Here is a 17,715-nt window from a genome sequence, read left to right as displayed (position 1 = left end):
CCTCTGATGTGACATGGAGACAAATAGCAGGACCTGTTCAACACGTGTGCGTCTCACGTTGGGGCAGTGACGGGGCGAGGGCGTTTGGCTGTGTGAACCAACAATCACAGCGCTACCCGTCAACCGACGAACGGCAACAGGGCAATCCCACGGCCAATCGGAGCGCGTGGCGCCAAGTTTGCGTAGTTTAAAAATGGTGCCTTGTCGACCTACACAATATTAGTAATTTTGGTTCCTACTGGGATCAGCTATCCAGGGTTAAAATTTTTCTCCACCCTGTATATGTGTAACGAAAACAACCTAAATTCTTCACTTAATACCTACGCAAACATCTTAAATTTGTATGTAAACTTACGTCTAAAATACGCAGAAATTTGCCCTTAGGTTACTTTTTTAAATTCTTTCAGGAAATACTCTGAAACGAGTGATACCTTCAATAGATAATATGAAATAGACTCTAATTAACTTCCTTAGGTGTAATATTAACTTAACTGACAGTTATTGTAGAATTAACTATTTATCTTCGCGAGCTTAATATTCAGGCATGTGCAGTCTGCGCCAGGGCTGCCAGCCTTGTCCCATTTATCAATCTACATCTACATTTATACTCCGCAAGCCACCCAACGGTGTGTGGCGGAGGGCACTTTACATGCCACTGTCATTACCTCCCTTTCCTGTTCCAGTCGCATATGGTTCGCGGGAAGAACGACGGTCTGCAAGCCTCCGTGCGCGCTCTAATCTCTCTAATTTTACATTCGTGATCTCCTCGGGAGGTATAAGTAGGGGGAAGCAATATATTCGATACCTCATCCAGAAACGCACCCTCTCGAAACCTGGCGAGCAAGCTAGACCGCGATGCAGAGCGCCTCTCTTGCAGAGTCTGCCACTTGAGTTTGCTAAACATCTCCGTAACGCTATCACGCTTACCAAATAACCCTGTGACGAAACGCGCCGCTCTTCTTTGGATCTTCTCTATCTCCTCTGTCAACCCGTTCTGGTACCGATCCCACACTGATGAGCAATACTCAAGTATAGGTCGTACGATTGTTTTGTAAGACACCTCCTTTGTTGATGGACTACATTTTCTAAGGACTCTCCCAATGAATCTCAACCTGGTACCCACCTTACCAACAATTAATTTTATATGATCATTCCATTCAAATCGTTCCGCACGCATACTCCCAGATATTTTACAGAAGTAACTGCTACCAGTGTTTGTTCCGCTATCATACAATCGTACAATAAAGGATCCTTCTTTCTATGTATTCGCAATACATTACATTTGTCTATGTTAAGGGTCAGTTGCCACTCCTTGCACCAAGTGCCTATCCGCCGCAGATCTTCCTGCATTTCGCTGCAATTTTCTACAGTTGCAACTTCTCTGTATACTACAGCATCATCCGCAAAAAGCCGCATGGAACTTCCGACACTATCTACTAGGTCATTTATATATATTGTGAAAAGCAATGGTCCCATAACACTCCCCTGTGGCACGCCAGAGGTTACTTTAACGTCTGTAGACGTCTCTCCATTGATAACAACATGCTGTGTTCTGTTTGCTAAAAACTCTTCAATCCAGCCACACAGTTGGTCTGATATTCCGTAGGCTCTTACTTTGTTTATCAGGCGACAGTGCGGAACTGTATCGAACGCCTTCCGAAAGTCAAGGAAAATGGCATCTACCTGGGAGCCTGTATCTAATATTTTCTGGGTCTCATGAACAAATAAAGCGAGTTGGGCCTTACATGATCGCTGTTTCTGGAATCCATGTTGATTCCTACATAGTAGATTCTGGGTTTCCAAAAACGACATGACACTCGAGCAAAAAACATGTTCTAAAGTTCTACAACAGATCGACGTCAGAGATATAGGTCTACAGTTTTGCGCATCTGCTCGACGACCCTTCTTGAAGACTGGGACTACCTGTGCTCTTTTCCAATCATTTGGAACCCTCCGTTCCTCTAGAGACTTGCGGTACACGGCTGTTAGAAGGGGGGCAAGTTCTTTCGCGTACTCTGTGTAGAATCGAATTGGTATCCCGTCAGGTCCAGTGGACTTTCCTCTGTTAAGTGATTCCAGTTGCTTTTCTATTCCTATCAATACAACGTTGCACGTCCTCTGCCATGGATTCCTGCACTGAATCATTTGGAAAGGGTGTCACGAAGCCTTTGTATCCTCACTTAATGCAAGTTGCCTCATAACTTTTGTAAGTGGTCTTTGATGTCCTCGATAATGGACTGGCACAGAGTTAACATCCGAATTGGTCCCATAAATTTTCTGTTGGGGACGTATCTGGGTATCTTGCTGGTCAAAGAAGTACCAGAACATCACACAGGCAGTTCGTAGAGACACATATCATGTGTGGATGACATTGTCCTGTTCAAAAATGGCTTCATGATACTGTCGCATGAGGGGTAACATATGAGGACTTGCGATGTCCATGTCCATGTCATGGACTGTCAGAGTTCCTTCAATCACTACCAGCCTTGATATGAAATCATTCCCGATGGCTCCCATACACTAGGAGCAACACGGAAGTGCCTCTCCAAGACATTGGAAGAATGGGACGTCTCGCCAGATCGGTACCATTCTCGCCACGATGGAAATGAAATGAGCGTTTGGCGTCAGTGGCCGGGAAGCCCCTTGCGGGGCAGGTCCGGCCGCCTTGGTGCAGGTCTTATTACATTCGACGCCACATTGGGCGACCTGCGCGCCGGATGGGGATGAAATGATGATGAAGACAGCACAACACCTAGTCCCAGAGCAGAGAAAATCCGCGACCCAGCCGCGAATCGAACCCAGGCTCGCAGGACGGCAATCCGTCACGCTGACGACTCAGCTATCGGAGCGGACCTCGCCAACGATGATCGTCCAGGATTGTCGGAAACACGATTCCTCGATGAGCGCCTTTCATAAGTCATCCCTGCTTATCGGTGATGACACCACTCCAAACATAGCCTACACATAGTATGCTAATTCCTTAGTTCCACTGCTGCTAAACTCTGATCGATAGTGCAGAACAACACAGAGTTTTGCAAGTAGTCCATTACTTATTCTTGGTAGGCAGGCGAACATGTGATGGAGTTACGATGTATTTGGTGCTCAGTAAGGCGTCACCCTTAAGGCAGTTAGACGTGGCTGACCAAAACCTTGACGATGGGTATGTTGCCTTAATGTTCCCATCCAGTCTAGTGTCAGGCCATTGTTACGTCCAAGTGCCCCACAAAAATGGATATTGCACGATTCGACCTGCCAGCCAAATGAAGACCCACAATGTGGCCCCTTTTAACCTCTGCTCGGTGCTGATAACGATGTCTCACACGGGTAAGAGACATCTCCGTGTCATTCACAGTGATCACTCAACATCTGACACTGTTTACGCTTATAATATATCCTACCAGGTCTGGTAATAACACTATAAACACGAATAACACTACTGTACTCTGGTGGCCCTTCTACCTTTCATAAAGAATTATAGCTCTAATCATTTAGATACTTGCCAATGATGTGTACGTGTACAAAGCTACATTGACATTCGACCCAATACAGGAGCGACTTCCGCGTTGATTGTCGGCAAGCGGTAGCAGCATTGCTTAGAAGCGCCCTGAGAGCATCATCTCACTACATGGCGACGGTAAGGCACACGTCTACATAGCTCCGTTAGCAATGAAGTGGAGGTGCCAGAGTGTGCCACGTAAAAATAAGATAAAACCAACTTTATTGGCCTCGAGCCCACCGTTTTAGGGGTCACTATGCTGAATGGCGACATTCAATCCCTTTTGGAATTCATGGAAACATTTTAACCAAACTTAGTATACAACTGGCTTACCACCTAGGAAAAGTACTTTGGCAGCAAAACATCCTGACAACCGAAAGGAAAAGGTGGATTTATAAATTAATGGTGCGGTTTTAAAAATTAATAATAAATCTATATACTTTTTTGTACGAGCAAATCTTACAGCATAAGCAGTATCAACTTTCCAAGTTTCTGACGCATTGATTACAATCCTCCAGTCAAGGACACACATCTACATGGTAATCAAATTCTTCCCATACTTGATGTAGGAAGTCCTCCATGATCATATGCAGTGCATGCTTTATCCGATCACACATTTCCTCAAGGGAAATGATAATTGTCGGTACACAAACTCGGTCTTACACAAACCCCACAGAAAGAAATCGTAGGGTGTTAAATCCAGCGAATGGGATGACCAGCTATGAGGTTATTGTCTGCTGTTGCAGCACGCCCAGTTCACCGTTGGTGAAGAACACAATTAAGAAGCTCTCGTCATTCTTGTGGAAGTAGGGTGGAGCACCATCCAATGGCAAAACGTAATCATCATAACTGGTTTTTAGCTGGAGTAACAACCAAGTTTTCAACATGTTTCGAAATGAGTTGCCCACCACTGTTCGTTGTTCAAAGAAAAATGGGCCATGCACTTTCTCACACGATACTACGCAGAAAACGTTCACTTTTGGATAGCCACAATGATGCTCTTGTCATCGTATGTGGCTTCTCGCATTCCCAGATATAGACGTTATGTGTGTTCACCTTACCATTTACATAGAAAGTGGATCCATCACAGAAGATGAGCCTCTCTACAAAACCACTCCTCCAGTTTTAATTGCAGCTCTTCACAAAAGTCATGCCTTTTGACTTTGTCTGCTGGTGTAAGGGCCTGCACTAATCCCACTATGTACGCTTTAAAAGCCACTTACGCAGTATCTCCCACACATAACGTTTAGCATGAACAGTTCTCTCCTTGCTTTACTAAGACACTTGCGGGGTCTTCAGTGAAATGGATTACACACTCATGAGGTCGACCATGACTCATCCCCTTACAAAAGTATCAGTTTTCACGAACTGTCAGTACCACCTACCTATGTTTTTTTGTGCTGTGTCTTTCCTAAGCCATGCACGAAACTCACGCTGCAGTGTAACCACAGACCTGGACACCTTGAAAAAGAGCACGCAGAAAGGCTTTTCCTGTTGCGACGTCATCTTGGAAACAGATGCTATACCTGCATAGTAAGCCCGATATGCGAACAATGGGTATCACATCAAAAACTGACAGTTGCTGTAATGTTTGCTCATATAAAGTAATAAATCGAATTGTTATTAATTTTAAATCCACACTATTTATTTACCATTGGAAAACTGCTTCTATTAGAGCACAAAAAATGCGAATATATTCCTGTTTATTTAACTGACTCTTACTAAAAAGTGAGGTACTAGCTGCCTTATCCTACCTTCCTCAGCACCTCTGAAAAATTTTCCAAACATTTTGGCATGCGAACACATTCATGCTTTTTTTAACATGCACCTCAGCTCAGACTTCCACAAGCTCCCCTAACTGCAACTCATTCACACCCAAAAGTCCACTGCTGTAAGTCGCTCATACCCATCCACTCCCACCTGCCAATTCCCACTCACTCAATCAGCCCAACTCTTTGTGTCTAACAGTCATTGTCTCCGGTGTCGCAGCCACAGTCTCCTTTGTTCTGTCCTACTACTACAGCCTCCTTTCACTGTCACCATCTCCCTACCTCAGTCATTCCTTCGCAATACTGCTGTGTGTTCTCACTGTAATTATCTCTCTCTTTCTCCTTATTATTGTCATAGACTCTGTCTCTCATTATGACTGACTCTCAACCACATCAATTTTCTCCTCCTCTTTATTCCTCTTCCACTGACACCATCTCCTTTACTCTTTTTCTAGCACTGTCCTGTCATTGTCAGTTATGTTCCAGTGCCACTGTATCCCTCTTTTACTCTCCCACCGCCATTGTCTCCTTCGCTCTTTCTGTACCACAACCACTGACCTCTATCTTCCAGTATTTATTATTTTTCCGTCTCTTTCACACTACCACTGTCTCCATCTCTCTCACAAGGGAACCTCCCCATCGCACCCCCCTCAGATTTAGTTACAAGTTGCACAGTGGATAGGCCTTGAAAAACTGAACACAGATCAATCGCGAAAACAGGAAGAAGTTGTATGGAACTGAAAAAATAAGCAAAATATGCAAACTAAGTAGTCCATGCGCAAGATAGGCAACATCAATGGCGGCCTGAACTCAGGAGCGCCGTGGTCCCGTGGTTACCGTGAGCAGCTGCGGAATGAGAGGTCCTTGGTTCAAGTCTTTCTTCGAGCGAAAAGTTTAATTTTTATTTTCAGTCAATTATCAAAGTTCAGGCACTCACACATAATCAACTTCGCGCTCCAAAATTCCAGTACATGTTCAGATTTGCTTGGACATATGCAGGATTTGACGGTCTGCACATGTAAAAATTTGAAAACGTTAGAAACATATGTTTTGACAGAGCATAGGGAAAAGTGTGCGACTGTGAAACTGTTTGATGCATTTGTTGCAGTTTATGTGACAAACTCTTACGTTTTCATCTCTTTTTTGGGAGTAATTATCACATCCACAAGAAAACTTAAATTGGGCAACGTAGAAGAATCTTTTTACCCATTCGCCAAGTGTACAAGTTAGGTGGGTCGACAACATATTCCTGTCATGTGACGCACATGCCGTCACCAGTGTCGTATAGAATATATCAGACGTGTTTTCCTGTGGAGGAATCGGTTGACCTATGACCTTGCGATCAAATGTTTTCGGTTCCCATTGGAGAGGCACGTCCTTTCGTCTACTAATCGCACGGTTTTTGGTGCGGTCGCAAAACGCAGACACTAAACTTATTACAGTGAACAGAGGTGTCAATGAACGAATGGACAGATCATAACTTTGCGAAAATAAAGAAATTAAAATTTTCACATAAGGGAGAACTCGAACCAAGGACCTCTCGCTCCGCAGCTGTTCGCGCTAACCACGGGACCACGACGCTCCTGAGCTCAGGATATCCTTGATGTTGCATATCTTCGCATGGAGTACTCAGTTTGTATATTTTGCTTATTTTTTCATAGTTCCACTCAACTTCTTCCTGTTTTCTCGATTGATCTGTGTTCAGTTTTTCAAGGCCTATCCACTGTGCCAACTTATAACTAAATCTGAGGGGGGTGCGATGGGGAGGTTCCCTTGTCAGCATAAAAAAGCGTGAATATGTTTCCATGCCCAAAATTTTAGAAACAACTTTAAAGAAGCAGATGAAGGTAGTATGAGGCAGCAGGTACGCAACTTTTCAGTCAGAGTCCTGTAAATAGACAGAAACATATTCACATTTTTTGTGCTCCACTAGGGACATTTTTCCGCTGGTTCCCTTCGTTTCCCCGCTGCAACAAGGCATGTAACTCTTACGGAAAGAAATCTACATCAACATCTACATGGATACTCTGCAAATCACATTTAAGAGTCTGGCAGAAGGTCATCGAACCACCTTCACAATTCTCTATTATTCCAATCTCGTATAGAGCGCGGAAAGAACACCTATATCTTTCCGTAAGAGCTCTGATTTCCCTTATTTTATCGTGGTGATCGTTTCTCCCTATGTAGGTCGGTGTCAACAAAATATTTTCGCACTCGGAGGAGAAAGTTGGTGATTGGAATTTCGTGAGAAGATTCTGTTGCAACGAAAAACGCCTTTCTTTTAATGATGTCCAGCCCAAATCCTGTATCACTTCATTGACACTCTCTCCCATATTTTGCGATAATACAAAACGCGCTGCCCTTCTTTGGACTTTTTCGATGTACTCCGTGGTAAGGATCCCACACTGCGCAACAGTATTCTAAAAGAGGACGGACAAGCGTAGTGTAGGCGGTCTCTTTAGTAGGTCTGTTACATTTTCTAAGTGTCCTGCCAATAAAACGCAGTCTTTAGTTAGCCTTCCCCTCAACATTTTCTGTATGTTCGTTCCAATTTAAGTTGTTTGTAATTGTAATTCCTAGGTATTTAGTTGAATTTACGGCCTTTAGATTTGACTGATTTATCGTGTAACCGAAGTTTAACGTATTCCTTTTAGAACTCATGTGGATAACCTCACACTTTCGTTATTTAGGGTCAATAGCCAATTTTCGCACCATTAGTCAATAAACGACAGTGTCATCTGCAAACAATCTAAGACGGCTGCTCAGATTGTCTCCCAAATCGTTTATATAGATAAGGAACAGCAAAGAGTCTATAACACTACCTTGGAGAACGCCAGATATCACTTCTGTTTTACTCGATGACTTTCCATCAATTACTACGAACTGTGACGTCTCTGACAGGAAATCACGAATCCAGTCACATAACTGAGGTGATATTCCATAAGCACACTATTTCACTGCAAGCCACTTGTGTGGTACAGTGTCAGAATCCTCCTGGAAATCCAGAAATATCGAATCGATCTGAAATCCCTTGTTAATAGCACTCAACAATTCATGCGAATAAAGAGATAGCTGTATTTCACAAGAACGATGTTTTCTAAACCTATGTCGACTGTGTGTCAATAGACCGTTTTCTTCGAGGTAATTCATAATGTTCAAACACAATATACGAGGGCTATCCTCAAAGTACATTACGTTTTCGTTTGTGTCCGTTAGGGGCGGGGCTAGCGCGGCCATCTTGCTGTCATGGCATTCCGCCGCTCAGTCGGCATCCTGCCGTGCTAGTGAGAGGTTCGTGCTGTACTCCGTTGAGTTACTGTGACAGTTTGGAATGTCAGCGTTAATTGAAAATGCCGCAAAAGTGTGAAGTGCGTGTTGTAATAAGGTTTCTGACTGCAAAAAACTGTACACCGATAGAAATCTATCGGCAGCTTTGTGAAATGTATGGGGACAACATAATCACTGAAGGTGGAGTGCGTCAATGGGTCATAAAATTTAAAAATGGCCGAACTAACGTTCACGAAGAAGAGCGAAGTGGCAGACACAGCATAGTGACTGCCAAACTTGTCGAAAATGTCGATGCCGCGGTCCGTGAAATCCGTAATTTCACAATAACGGAACTCTCTATGAGTTTTCCACAAATTTCACGAAGTTTGTTGCACGAAATCATTACCGAAAAGCTTGGTTACCACAAGTTTTGTGCAAGATGGATACCAAAAATCTTGACAGAGATTCACAAAAATCAGCGAATGGCTGCAGCGTTAACGTTTTTGGACGCTTACGAGATAGATGGCGACTCATTACTCGATCGCATCGTTACTGGTGACGAAACATGGGTTAAGCATGTGAACTGCGAGACAAAATTGCAGTAAATGCAGTGGGGGCACACAAATTCCCCCCAGAAACCCAAGAAATGCATGCAGACAATGTCGGCAAGGAAGGTGATGGCGACTGTCTTTTGGGACAGAAAAGATGTGATTTTTGTGGATTTCCTGGAAAGAGGCACTACAATAAACTCTCAAAGGTATTGCCAAACTCTGCACAACCTCAGAAGAGCAATACAAAACAAGCGCAGGGGAAAGTTGGGCTCAAAGATCTTGCTGATTCACGACAACACCCGGGCCCACACGGCAAATGCCACTCGTGAAGTTCTCGAATCTTTTAAGTGGGAGTTGTTTCCTCATCCGCCGTACAGTCCCGACCTGGCACCGAGCGATTTCCACTTATTCCCATCAATGAAGAAGTGGTTGGCTATGCAGCGTTTTGATGACGACGCACAGCTTCAAGAAGAGGTAACCATGTGGTTGAAGGCGCAGGCGGCCGAATTTTACGACGAAGGAATTTCCAAGCTCGTCCATCGCTATCTCGTGAACGGATTAAGATATGAAGAAAATTTACGGGGTTATTCGAGACCGGGATCTCAGGAATAAATCGTGAAAATTACAGCTGTTTACTGTGCATTTATGTCTCGGAATCTGCGGCTTTGCCCTTTGAGCACCATTGCGAACTTTGGCGTTTTGTCTGTGGATCGTACTGAAAAAAAGGACTTTCAACACCAGTGATAACATGGCTCAACAATTCTGAATTGATTTCCGTTTGCAATAACAGATCGGCTGCCACATTTTTCCGTGTTTCTCGGTGTTGTGGTGCGACGTTCAGTTCTTGTGCAATCATTTTCATGGATAATCTTTGATCAGATCGTACGAGTTCACGCACCCTGGCTAAGTTGATATCCGTCCGTGAAGTTGATGGTCGTCCACTGCAGTCTTCATCTTCAGTATTCGTTCTGCCTTCACTAAACATTTTATGCCAACGAAAAACTTGAGCTCTTGACATAACCTCCTCTCCAAAAGCCTTCTGAAGCTTACCGTAAGTTGTCTTCACGTTTTCATGCAATTTAACCCAAAAAGAAATGGCATACCATTGCGCAATATTATGCGGTTCAATTTCTGTGACAAGAGAAACAAACACATGTTAACTTATTATAGCACAACTCACGACTGCAGTTGCATCAATGTGCCACTTGGACTAGAAGCAGCTTATAGACCAAGGTCAGAGATATTGTGCCTACGCAAGTCTGCAGGGTTGCCACATCTTGCAAAGAAAATCAGTCTCATTACATTATTGACACACCTTGTGTATGTGTGGATGTTGATTTCAGTCGTTCTTGTCATATTTTTAATTTACCTGACTAGCATATGACAGACACCATTCTCCATTTAAAGGCTCAGTGAGGTTTCAGCGCCTCATTTTTTATTCAAAACAGTCACGGTTACCACGCCCAAAGGCCCTGAAGGGAAGGACCCATAAAGCAGAATGAGATTTTCACTCTGCAGCGGAGTGTGCGCTGATATGAAACTTTCTAGCAGATTAAAACTGTTTGCCGGACCAAGACTCGAACTCGGGACCTTTGCCTTTCGGGGGCAAGTGCTCTACCATCTGAGCTACCGAAGCACGACTCGCGCCCGGTACTCACAGCTTTACTTCTGCCAGTACCTCGTCTCCTACCTTCCAAACTTTACAGAAGCTCTACTGCGAACCTTGCAGAACTAGCACTCCTGAAAGGAAGGGTATTGCGGAGACATGGCTTAGCCACAGCCTGGGGGATGTTTCCAGAATGAGATTTTCACTCTGCAGCGGGGTGCAGAGTGAAGCATCCACCAAAGCAAATAGTTTTAACCTGTACGTACTTGAATGAGATTTTCACTCTGCAGCGGAGTGTGCGCTGATATGAAACTTCCTGGCAGATTAAAACTGTGTGCCCGACCGAGACTCGAACTCGGGACCTTTGCCTTTCGCGGGCAAGTGCTCTACCAACTGAGCTACCGAAGCACGACTCACGTCCGGTACTCACAGCTTTACTTCTGCCAGTACCTCGTCTCCTACCTTCCAAACTTTACAGAAGCTCTCCTGCGAACCTTGCAGAACTAGCACTCCTGAAAGAAAGGATATTGCGGAGACATGGCTTAGCCACAGCCTGGGGGATGTTTCCAGAATGAGATTTTCACTCTGCAGCGGAGTGTGCGCTGATATGAAACTTCCTGGCAGATTAAAACTGTGTGCCCGACCGAGACTCGAACTCGGGGCCTTTGCCTTTCGCGGGCAAGTGCTCTACCAACTGAGCTACCGAAGCACGACTCACGTCCGGTACTCACAGCTTTACTTCTGCCAGTACCTCGTCTCCTACCTTCCAAACTTTACAGAAGCTCTCCTGCGAACCTTGCAGAACTAGCACTCCTGAAAGAAAGGATATTGCGGAGACATGGCTTAGCCACAGCCTGGGGGATGTTTCCAGAATGAGATTTTAACTCTGCAGCGGAGTGTGCGCTGATATGAAACTTCCTGGCAGATTAAAACTGTGTGCCCGACCGAGACTAGAACTCGGGGCCTTTGCCTTTCGCGGGCAAGTGCTCTACCAACTGAGCTACCGAAGCACGACTCACGTCCGGTACTCACAGATTTACTTCTGCCAGTACCTCGTCTCCTACCTTCCAAACTTTACAGAAGCTCTCCTGCGAACCTTGCAGAACTAGCACTCCTGAAAGAAAGGATATTGTGGAGACATGGCTTAGCCACAGCCTGGGGGATGTTACCAGAATGAGATTTTCACTCTGCAGCGGAGTGTGCGCTGATATGAAACTTCCTGGCAGATTAAAACTGTGTGCCCGACCGAGACTCGAACTCGGGACTTTGCCTGGCTGTGGCTAAGCCATGTCTCCGCAATATCCTTTCTTTCAGGAGTGCTAGTTCTGCAAGGTTCGCAGGAGAGCTTCTGTAAAGTTTGGAAGGTAGGAGACGAGGTACTGGCAGAAGTAAAGCTGTGAGTACCGGACGTGAGTCGTGCTTCGGTAGCTCAGTTGGTAGAGCACTTGCCTGCGAAAGGCAAAGGCCCCGAGTTCGAGTCTCGGTCGGGCACACAGTTTTAATCTGCCAGGAAGTTTCTGTACGTACTTGTTTTGCTAGGGATGTACTGCCTGCAGAAATATTTGTCCTTGAAAGTTTCTAGCTTTCCATGAATAGTGCAGTATTCCCCAACTGAATAAGCATTTTTACAATTTTCCACAAAGAAAGAAAATATTTCATGTATAGGAGCTAAATTATCAATCTTCTTTCTTTCCTTTTGGGTATCCCTGTTGTTGAGCCTTAAACGGTATAAGAGGAACATAAATGACTTGTCAGTCATTGTCAGATGACATAACTCGGTTTTAATTTTATTGCAGACCCATATGTCTTCCGTGTTCATATGGTTTAGTTTTCTTGCCACACATAAATACAGTACTCCTAAAACAACTTTTATTTCAGTTTCGTCTGTCAAATGAGCATCCCTTTCTGTGGAATAATGTCCCCGTACCACATTTATCTTTTCATTGGTGTACTCAACAATGCTAGAGAGCATCCCTTTGTCGAAAAAGCATTCCCAATATTCCACTGGTGTTCTTGCATTCTTCGCAGCCACTTTCACTCCCTGTAAATGACTGACAACATTTTGTCATCGAGTTCAAACACATTTTGGTGGACACACCTTTGGCCATTTAGTAGATTTTTTTCATTCCCAGAACACATTCAACTACAAGATTATCATTGTCACTATCACTGGATACTGTGTCTCGCTCCATTGTCACTATCACTGGAGACTGTCTTGCTCAGTGTTGGTATTTGCTTCTCTTGTTTCCCCACCGCGTTCTTCTACATCACTGTAACTACTGAAGTTATCATCTGATTGATCAACTTCCTCCAACAGCTGGAGTACAATTTCCCAATCACGTGCATTTTCGAGATTGAAGTAGGTCTTATGTGAGGTCATATTAGATTTAAAGATAAGTAAATACCTGTTAGCAACAGCTATTGCTAAGGAAAATATTAAAAGTTCAGATAAAAAAATATTTACTGTTAGTAAAGGCAAAGATTTCATGGTGTCTGGTAGACTCCTGTGATGCAGCTTCGGAAACAACCTTTCCCCCCCTCCAACACTTGACTGCAACTAGCATCATGTTGATGAACTAAATATGTTTGCATTTAGTTACTTGGAAGATAGAAGGCACTACAATTCCACCAGTGGATCTAATGAACAATAGTGAGTAAATAAAGTGTGCTGGTCATCTGTGAGATGCTGCACAACCACAAGGACATCAACATCAACTTTTTAATTCTGCACAGACATTATCTTGCACTTATTACTTTATGTGTAACTTTTTTCAGGCTGAAACACTTCTTTTTTATAAACATTACTAAAATACTGCACCAAGGTAAGATCTGTTGACAGAACAGGATAGTTTTAAGTCATCACATAATATTGCTTTCTTCCAATCGTCATGGGTCAATGTTTGATGCCTTTCGTGTCACTCACATCATGGCAACTAGTCTTAGATGGTGATCATGGGCATTGCATGTGGGTTAAGCTAAGATTCCAAAAATACATTGACCGTAATGGTGACAGTTATGATGTCTCTTTAGTTCTGCATTTGTCAGTAGTTTTTAACACTGAGGATGGTTTTTTTATATGCTTCTACTCTTTACTGATGATCTGCCCATAATGCGTGTTTGCCATCATACCTTGCACACTGTCATTCTTTCCTCTGATTGTGAACTTAGAGTTTACTTGTTGCTTCCACATGGCTTTAATTTCATCAGTTTCATATCATGTTTCAGAACCAAGAATACCCGTGGAAGAATCTGCTGACATCGATGCCTGTATGGGCAGTGCTGGTGGCCAACTTTACAGCCAACTGGGGCTTTTACACAATGCTCACAGAGCTGCCCACCTTCATGAAAGGTGAGTCTTCCTGAAACACACCTAGCTACTCAGTCAGCACTCATTTAGAAATATTGAGACTGGATTAATGTTTTCACTAACTGACAAAAGTGGGAAGTGAAATGAAAAACTGTTACTCTTTGCCCATGTACTCATGATGAACTTCTGTAGTAAGTAAGTTAATTATGCTTGGTCAGGACTTGAATCAGACACTTATCTTTCGATGGCAGATGCCATTCACATCTATTGTAACCCAAGTGATATGATTATGTTCTAACACCTTGTTTCTCCCAAGTCAGCTAGCCCGACAGTGCACTGAGTGAAACTGTTTGAAACTCTTGGACTTGGAGGCATGTCGAACGTTTGATTCAGTGAGTGAAACAGTCCCAGAGACTGAACCGGTTGGGTAAGCTCGAGTCCCAGTGTACTAAATCGCTGGTTTGTGACATAGTTTAAACTGCAGTACTTGCCTTGACTGCCTATCTGGAAAAAGGATTTGAGACGAATACAAAGAATGTCTCAGTATTCCTTGATCTCTCAACTTTTTATGCCACTATTTTAAATGAAGACTTATATTTAAACTCATCAAGGGCATACCATCCATGTTACAAGATCTTCACTGTGATAAAAAATATACTTGGTAATACATTTTTGAAACCCATACAGAACATTTCCGTATAAAATTCCAAGATGTAACAATTCCTTGTCACAGGATTCAGAACTGCCTGCAGTTCTCTTCAGCTTGCTTATTTACGACTATCCAGAAATGTTACCTTGCAGTTTTATCTATACATATGACAAGAACCACACTATACAAAGAAGAGATGTCAATGAGTTGGAGACTGCACTGTCCAAAGACCTTCAGAAGATGAATTAATATTTTTATAAAATGACAAGCTAGAAAGACATATGTTCCACTACAGTAAAAAATAAGCAAATTATCAACCTACGAGCAGGTTCAGAAGTTACATACTGCCATAGTGTCTTACCCACAAGGACCTGTATGTAACCTCAGAAACATCCTTATCCTGCTGGTGCCATCTTCATAAACTATCTTCTAAACCTAAAAACCATAATAACTTACTGGGAAGACTAGCAAAAACTTCACAGGGAGCAAACGCAAATACTGCTGTGAGTGACTGCTTTAACATAACATAATCACCAGCTGAATATTTCCCTGCCAAATGGCCAAATAGCACCCACAACTGACCGGTCAGTTTCCAGCTGCACTACATGATAAGACTTGTATCTGGTATGTTGGTCTCCACTCTTCTTCATTCTGAAAAAACATCCATTCTCATGTCAAATGGTGTAATGCCCTTGCTAGGTTACAGTCCAGGAAACTAAAGAACTGCTCTCTTTACATTCATCAAGAAACAGAAGAAAGTGCTGCAGTGAGACTGAAACCACACAAACCTGCCCAAGAGATACTCAAAGAATTAGCTGTGATATATTTTACATCTGATGGAATGCGAAGACAAGAATGATCTCAGTGACATCCTGAAAGACTTGTCAACAAAAGTGATTCTTGTCCAAAATTGATTAAGTTCAGCCACCTTCTTTCCACCTGGATAAAACAAGTAGGATCACTCAAATGTTTGATGAACTGCATCTTCTCCACGTCATTGGATCTGGTTTGAGTCACCTGCTTGTGACTGTGGTGCAAACTATCACATACACTGAAAGAAGTGCCCCTATGAACATTCACTGGAAAGCTTAAATGCAGACTTTGTTCTGAATTTTCATCTTCAGCCTCAAATGACAGGGTGGGCAGTTTGATATCTGGCCCATTGTAGGGCTCTTTTGTTCCCTATGGGCTGGAACTGGGACAGAGGAATCCCTAATAAAGAATATTTTGGAAGAGATTTGCAGTTCGAGCATCTGCCTGATAACTAAGGGAAACTTCCCAGAAAGCTTATTGGAAACAGGAGAGAGGGAAAGGGAGAGTGGGAGGGGAGGGAGGAAGGGAGAGAGAGAGAGAGAGAGAGAGAGAGAGAGAGAGAGAGAGAGAGAGTATGTATGTGTGAACTTATCACTTGAGAACTCATTAGGCTGGAAGAATTGGACATTTGCCATGGGAGACTGACAGAGGGCTTTAAGACCTGCATCTCTATAGTATTTTATTTCCTCAATTTTAAATATATTTCTGTGTGCAACCTTTCTTGGAATCACTTGTTGCTCTACCACCATGCACTAATTAATGGGCTGGCCAAGCATTTTAGCCATTTTATCTCTCTGTTTTGAGCATCATTAGTTATTTCGCTGCCCTAATAACAAAGTCATCGGCTACTTTTAGTGTTTCATTTCCTCATCTGTCTCCCTCACGATCACATGATTTAATTAGACTACTTCCATTATTCTTGTTCTTTTGCTGATGTTCTTGGTATAATCTCTTTTCAAGACACTGTCCATTCTGTTCAGTTGCTTTCCAAGTCCTTTGCCTTCTCTGACAGAATTACAAAATCATCAGCAAACCTCAAAGTTTTTATTTCTTCTCCCTCAATTTTAATTCCATTTCAAAATTTCTCATTGGTTTCCTTCATAGCTTGGTCAACATTCAGATTGAATAATGTGATGGATAGGACACCCTGTTTAACTTCATTCTCAAATACTCCTCCCTTTCATGTCCTTTCAACTACTTTAACTGCACTCTAATTTCTGAAGTAGTTGCTGATAACCTTTTTCTACCTATATTTTAACATTGTTACCTTTTCAAAGAATATATTTCTATCAACATTGTTAAAAGCTTTTTTAAAATCTACAAATGCTTTGAATGTAGGTCTCCCTTTCTTCAACCCCATGTGATGAAGCAAGCCAGGATAATTTTACTTCCCCTCTTGTTTTGCCATCTGCCTCCTTAAATAAGTTTTTTCACTTTTTACTAATTACTGCACTACTGGCCATTAAAATTGCTACACCACGAAGATGACGTGCTATAGACACAAAATTTAACCGACAGGAAGAAGATACTGTGATATGCAAATGAATAGCTTCTCAGAGCATTCACACAAGGTTGGTGCCATTGACGACACCTACAACGTGCTGACATGAGGAATGTTTCCAACCGATTTCTCATACACAAACAGCAGTTGACCGGCGTTGCCTGGTGAAAAGTTGTTGTGATGCCTCGTGTAAGGAGGAGAAATGCGTTCCATCACATTTCTGACTTTAATAAAGGAGGGATTGTAGCCTATCGTGATTGCGGTTTATCATATAGTGACATTGTAGCTTGCGTTGGTCGAGATTCAATGACTGTTAGCAGAATATGGAATCGGTGGGTTCAGGAGGGTAATACAGAACGCCGTACTGGATCCCAACAGCCTTGTATCACTAGTAGTCGAGATGACAGGCATCTTATCCAGATGGCTGTAATGGGTCGTGCAGCCACGTCTCGATCCCTGAGTCAACAGATGGGGACGTTTGCAAGATAACTACCATCTGCACGAACAGTTTGATGATGTTTGCAGCAGCATGGACTATCAGCTCGGAGACCGTGGCTGCGGTTACCCTCAATGCTGCATCACAGACAGGAGTGCCTGCGATGGTGTACTCAATGATGAACCTGGGTGCACGAATGGCAAAACGTCATTTTTTCGGATGACTCCAGGTTCTGTTTACAGCATCATGATAGTTGCATCTGTGTTTGGCGACATCGCAGTGAATGCACATTAGAAGCGCGTATTCGTCATCGCCATACT

The 17,715-nt window shown here is 43.2% G+C and overlaps 1 protein-coding gene across 1 annotated transcript in view; it reads left to right on the top strand.

The window, feature by feature from the left end:
* LOC124799199 (sialin-like) overlaps nucleotides 1–17,715 on the top strand; it is a 142,855-nt gene that overhangs the window by 90,554 nt on the left and 34,586 nt on the right. The window contains exon 5 of the mRNA XM_047262733.1: nucleotides 13,915–14,038. Within this exon, the coding sequence (XP_047118689.1) occupies nucleotides 13,915–14,038 (124 nt within the window). The remainder of the gene's footprint in view (nucleotides 1–13,914; nucleotides 14,039–17,715) is intronic.

Source organism: Schistocerca piceifrons, chromosome 5 (assembly GCF_021461385.2).
Source record: "Schistocerca piceifrons isolate TAMUIC-IGC-003096 chromosome 5, iqSchPice1.1, whole genome shotgun sequence".
In the NCBI taxonomy this organism is placed as follows: Eukaryota; Metazoa; Arthropoda; class Insecta; order Orthoptera; family Acrididae; genus Schistocerca; species Schistocerca piceifrons.
This window is presented reverse-complemented; position numbering and strand designations above follow the sequence as displayed.